A 5236-nucleotide genomic window follows, 5' to 3' on the forward strand; every position below is an offset into this window, starting at 1 on the left:
AAGATGAGTCAATGGGAGCCAAAGTCAGGCTGGCATCCTGTTTTCAACTGGGCTGCGGGTGGCAGACGGGAGGCACCTTGGCGAGGCTGAGGGCAGGGCCCTGCCTGCACCCATCCCAGCGCAGGCAGGGCGTTCGAACCCCCGGCACACGCGCCCGGGCAAGGCACCGGCCCCTTCCCAGCAGCCGCCAAGAGGGAATCACCCGTGGCCCTGGGTGGCAGTGCCAGGCTGAGGCTCTGGGGCTGATCCCCGCTCCCTCCCCGCCAGCTCTGCCACGGGCGGCGGCAAACACCGAGGAAGCGCCTGGTTCCAGTCCAAGCCGAATGAGCATCTCGCTCCTCGGCTGCTCCTGGGTGGTTTCAGAGGGAGCTGCCTGTGCCGGGGGTGCACAGCTGGACCCGACCATCCTGCTTTCGATAATAATAATAATAATAATAATAATAATAATAATAATAATAATAATAATAATAATAATAATAACAATAATAATAATAATAATAATAATAATAATAATAAAATAATGCATTAGTGGTCTCAGGAAAACAAAGCTGCAGGCTCACAGAGCTGCCCGACGGGCTTGGCACAGCCCCGCTGGGCAGCGTTACCCCCTGCACGGCCACGGCTCCAGCAGGCAAACTGCGGACGGGTACCTTGGAAAACTGCGGCGCAGCCAGGGCATCGAGGCTCTGGCTGGCAGCTGGGACGGGAGAGGTGCTTGGCAGAAAGGAGCCACGATTTGGGCTCGGTTTGGAAGCTGGCACCTGGGAAAACCCTTTGGGGAGCTGAAATCCCAGGCGGGGCCACAGGCACCTTCTCCAAGGAGCCGCAGCCTGGCCGGAGGGTGGTGGGGGAAGCCCGGGGGATGGGGCAGGCACAGAGCTGTGAGCAGCACCCACACCAGGAGCCTTTCCCGGGGGTGCCAGGGCTCTGCCGTGCGGCAGCACTTGCCACGGGGCACGCGCTGGGCAAGTGTCCCACCCTGGCATGGGGCACGCACCCGGCCGGAGGGCACGCACCCAGCCACATGCAGCACCCAGCCACGGGGCATGCACCAGCCGTGGGCACCTACCCAGCCACGAGGCACCCACGCATCTGTGGGGGCTGCGTGCTCAGCCATGTCACGCCTGCCCAGCCCTGGGACACTCACACAGCCACAGGGCACCCGCTCAGCCACAGGGCACCCACCCTGCTATGGGGCATGCACCCAGCCATGGGGCACCCTCACAGATATGGGACATGCACGGACTGCGAGGCACCCAGCCAGCCATGGGGTGCCCACTCAACTAGAGGGCACCCACCCAGCTTTTGAGCACCCACCCAAGCCACGGGGCATCCACGCAGGCCACGGGGCATCAACCCAGGCCACGGGGCACCCACCCAGCCATGGGGCACCCACCCGGCCCCAGGGCACGCACCCAGCCCTGGGTCACGGCGCTGCCCGTGCAGCACAGGGGAAGTGCCGGGAGCGGGCTGTGCCAGCTGCCACGCGCAGCAGGAAGGACCCGCTGTGGGGCTGGGACAAGGCAAAACCGCAGAAAAGAGGAAGCCTTCGAGTGCCCCAGCCCAGTGCCGGCAGCCGCCCGGGCAGACGCACGCAGGCACCTCGCACGCCGCCACGCCGGCCCTTCCCCGGTAAGTCTGAGCTCAGCACCACCGCCCGCCGCGGGGAGAGGGGCTGAGAAGCGGGTCGGCTCCTGGCACCGCCGGAGCGGGGTGGCCCCTTCCCAGAGCATCCGCGCAATGGGGGCAGCATCCTCGCTGCCGGGGACCGGCGGGAAGAGAGACGCAAAGCACCGGCGTGCGGTGCAGGGAGCTGGCAGAGCTTTCCCAACCCGCCCCGCTTCAGATGCCAGGTTTCTCTGCAGCCTAAACTTAGCTCGTGTATTTTAGCAGGACAGACGGAGTGGGCCAAGGCAGGGAAGGGATTTTTCACAGCAAAGCTGCGGCAGCTGGGGTGGGAAAGCAGGGCACTGCTTTCCAGGAGGCTCCAAAATCGTGGAAGAACCGGCAGAGCCCTGGCCGGCAGCGGGGCTCAGGCAGCCAGCGTTTTCAGGGGTTACCTCAAAAGGGAAACTGCCTTTGGTGCCGGACACTGCGGGTGCTGAGCCCTGCCCCTGGGACCAGAGCTCCCGGGTGGGCTCAAGCTGGCCGCCGGTCCCCAGCCCAGCCAAGCGTCCCACTCGCCGCCCCTGCCGCTGCTCTTCCTTCCCATCAGTGCCGCCGGTTAAGGCGCAGCACTGCTGGCAGAGGCCTGAGGCAGGCAGATGGGCACCGTGGCAGGGCAAGCATCTCGCAGCCGGGGTTGCCATGCGCCTGCGGGCTGAGCCCCACCAGCAGCAGCCCCAAATGGCTCCCTGCCCGCACTGCCCTCCCTGCCCGCGCTGCGGGGCACTGGCCCTCTGTGACACCCCGAAAATAAAATACGAGTGTTTGGGGCACCAAGGCTGGGAGGTCCCAGACCGTTGGGGCTCCCCGTGCCCTTGATGGCTGGGGAGAGCACCCCGAGCCCGGGGAGAGCACCCCGAGCCTGGGGAAAGCCCTGCCATCACCGCAGGAGGGTGCGGGGGTGAGGGGGCACTTCTTGGGCAGGACACTCCATCCAGCCCTGAACAGGGTTTCAGACTTCCCAGTCACTCCCAGTTTGCAGCTGGGGCCTTGCTGTGGGGTTATTCAGGCAGGACTTGGGGTATCCCCCCTTGCCCTTTGATGCATGGCCCCATCCTGCAAACCCCCGGCACCTTTCTCCGAGCCTGGCTGCGGCGAGGCTGGCTGCATTTCAGGCTCAACCCGCCCGGGGCAAAGCAAGAAGGGTGGAGTGGGAGCGTGGCTGTTTGTCAGGTGGGGAAACTGAGGCATGGAGTGAGTACCAGGGACCGCATCCCTTGCGCGTGTGATGGGGAGCGGTGCCAGGGAGCTGGGGCGGGGGGACAGGGGTGCCGCCCATCGGCTCTGTGCCCCCTTCGCCAGCATCCCTGCTCTCCCTGGAGGTGGGGACACCAGGCACTGCGGGAGGGTGACTCAAAAGCCACAGCAGGGTGACACCAGGTGCATGGGGGGAGCTGGGGGCCAGTGGAGGGACCAGGGGTGACGCTGGGGCCCAGCTTTCATGCAGAAGCCCTTTCTCCACCCCCTCCAGCCCCAGCACCTCCCTACCACCCCTCGCTGTCAGCAAGCTGAGCTGACGGCCCTTGGTGGCCTCTCCTCTCTCCCAGGTGTTGGCTCTGTCACCAAGAAGGTGACAGCCAGCCCAGCAGCATGCCCTGGGCATTGCCGCTGCCACGGCTGCTGTGGGGCCGGCCCGGCATGAAGGTGGTGGTCACCACCGGGGTGTTTGTAACCACCCTCTGGAACCTGTGGTGCTTCCTCAACCCCTCCGAGGTCTCGGGAGAAGCCCCCAAGCACACTGAGCCGCTGGTGGTCCTGGTGTGGGAATGGCCCTCAAAGCAGGTCCCCAACATCAGCGGGGACGTTTGCCATGAGCTGTACGGCATCGCTGGCTGCTGGCTCACCACGGACCAGCGGCTCCTGGGCCAGGCGGACGTGGTGGTGTTCCCCCACACCAGGCTCCAGCCCAGCAGGGAGAGGCTGCCCAAGGAAAGGCCGCCGGGGCAGAACTGGGTGTGGGTCTCCCTGGAGTCCCCCTCCAACACTAAAGCTCTAGCGGGATGGAAACAGACCTTCAACTGGGTGATGACCTACAGACGGGACTCGGACATCTTCATCCCCTACGGCAAGCTTGTGCCCAACCGGTCGGCCACCGTGAACATCCCCACGAAGACCAACTTGGTGTCCTGGGTTATCAGCAACTACCACAGGACTCAGAAAAGAGCTGAGATCTACAAAAACCTCTCCCAGTACCTCCACGTGAACATATACGGGAAAGCAAACAAAAAGCCACTTTGCAAGGACTGCCTCTTGCCCACGACATCCAAGTCCAAGTTCTACCTGGCCTTCGAGAACTCCATCCACCAGGACTACATCACCGAGAAGCTCTGGAGGAACTCGCTGATGGCCGGCACCGTGCCCGTGGTGCTGGGGCCTCCCAGGGCCAACTATGAGCAGTTCGTTCCTGCAGACTCCTTCATTCACGTCGATGACTTTGGTTCCCTGGCGGAGCTGGCCACCTTCCTGAAGACCATGAACTCCAGCCGCTACCGGCAGTTCTTCGCCTGGCAGAAGCGGTACAGCGTGAAGCTCTACACCGACTGGAGGGAGCGCATCTGCACCATCTGCACTGCCTACCCCAGCCTGCCCCGCGACCGTGTCTATCACGACCTGGCGAGCTGGTTCAACACCTAGCATGGGGCTGGGGTGTGCTGGGACCATCGGGGATGCATCTGGGCAGAGGATACTGGGGTGGGGGGAGCGTGGGGCACCCTCCTACAGACCAGGACATCTGGCAGGGAGGGACGCGGGAGCCCCAACCTCTCCTCCCACCCGGCTGTTGCCACACTGTGACCTTGAGCAACTCCAGGTGACTTAATGTCTTGCAAAATGGGATGAACCCCCCCAGACCTGACACTGTCCTACCTCACCAGGGTGCTGGCAGGATGAGAGGGTGCTTTGGAAATAAATGAGACAGCACTGCAGAGGCTCTGCCTGTGGCACGGGGGGTGGGCAGGGCAGGGGGCTGGCGGGGGGCTGAGGGCTCAGCACCTTCTGCTGAGTGGCGAAGCCCCGGTGGCAGAGGCCCCGTGGCGACATTTCTGGCTGGGGTGGAGGAGGTGAGCTCGGGGCAGCCCGGTGGGGCCCAGCACCCCGCAGCAGGGACGAAGAGCACAGCCTCTGGTCTGCCACTTCCCGGCACAGCCCGGCAGCACCCATTTCCCCCACCCACCCCCACTCTCGAGCTGTGGGTGTCACCATGCCGGCAAGGACCGGCAGGACACCGGATGCTCTCAGAGAGCAATCTCAGCCTGCTCAGTGCCAGGCCGAGTCAGAGAGGGATGCTGTGGTTTCTTGCTCCCCTGCCAGCACGCCTGCCCTGCTGCAGCAGGAAGCCAGCGAGGTGGTGGCGTCCGGAGCCCTGCAGCCACCCCGGAGCAAAGCTGGTCCCATGGGCGCCCCGCGGCACCGGCAGCCCGTGTGTCCTTGGCACTGCCAAGCCCCTGCGCACCCTGCACCGCGCGTGCACCACGCACCCCAGGCACCCGCTCTACAGGCACCCTGCAGTGCTGGACACTGTGCCCCACACACACCACACCGTGGGCACCCTGCGCTGTGCACGCACCCTGCA

At 64.7% G+C, this 5236-nt stretch overlaps 1 protein-coding gene across 1 annotated transcript; it reads left to right on the forward strand.

Annotated features, from left to right (window-relative positions):
* The first annotated feature begins 1472 nt into the window (after positions 1–1472).
* On the forward strand, positions 1473–4589 carry FUT7 (fucosyltransferase 7). Its single transcript, XM_009471499.2, has 2 exons — positions 1473–1632; positions 3213–4589. The coding sequence occupies exon 2, from the start codon at positions 3256–3258 to the stop codon at positions 4297–4299; it is 1044 nt and encodes a 347-aa protein (XP_009469774.1). The 5' UTR covers positions 1473–1632; positions 3213–3255; the 3' UTR covers positions 4300–4589.
* Positions 4590–5236: the final 647 nt, after the last annotated feature.

Source organism: Nipponia nippon, unplaced genomic scaffold (assembly GCF_047370975.1).
Source record: "Nipponia nippon isolate SJK-2023a ecotype South Korea unplaced genomic scaffold, ASM4737097v1 scaffold_16, whole genome shotgun sequence".
Classification (NCBI taxonomy): Eukaryota; Metazoa; Chordata; class Aves; order Pelecaniformes; family Threskiornithidae; genus Nipponia; species Nipponia nippon.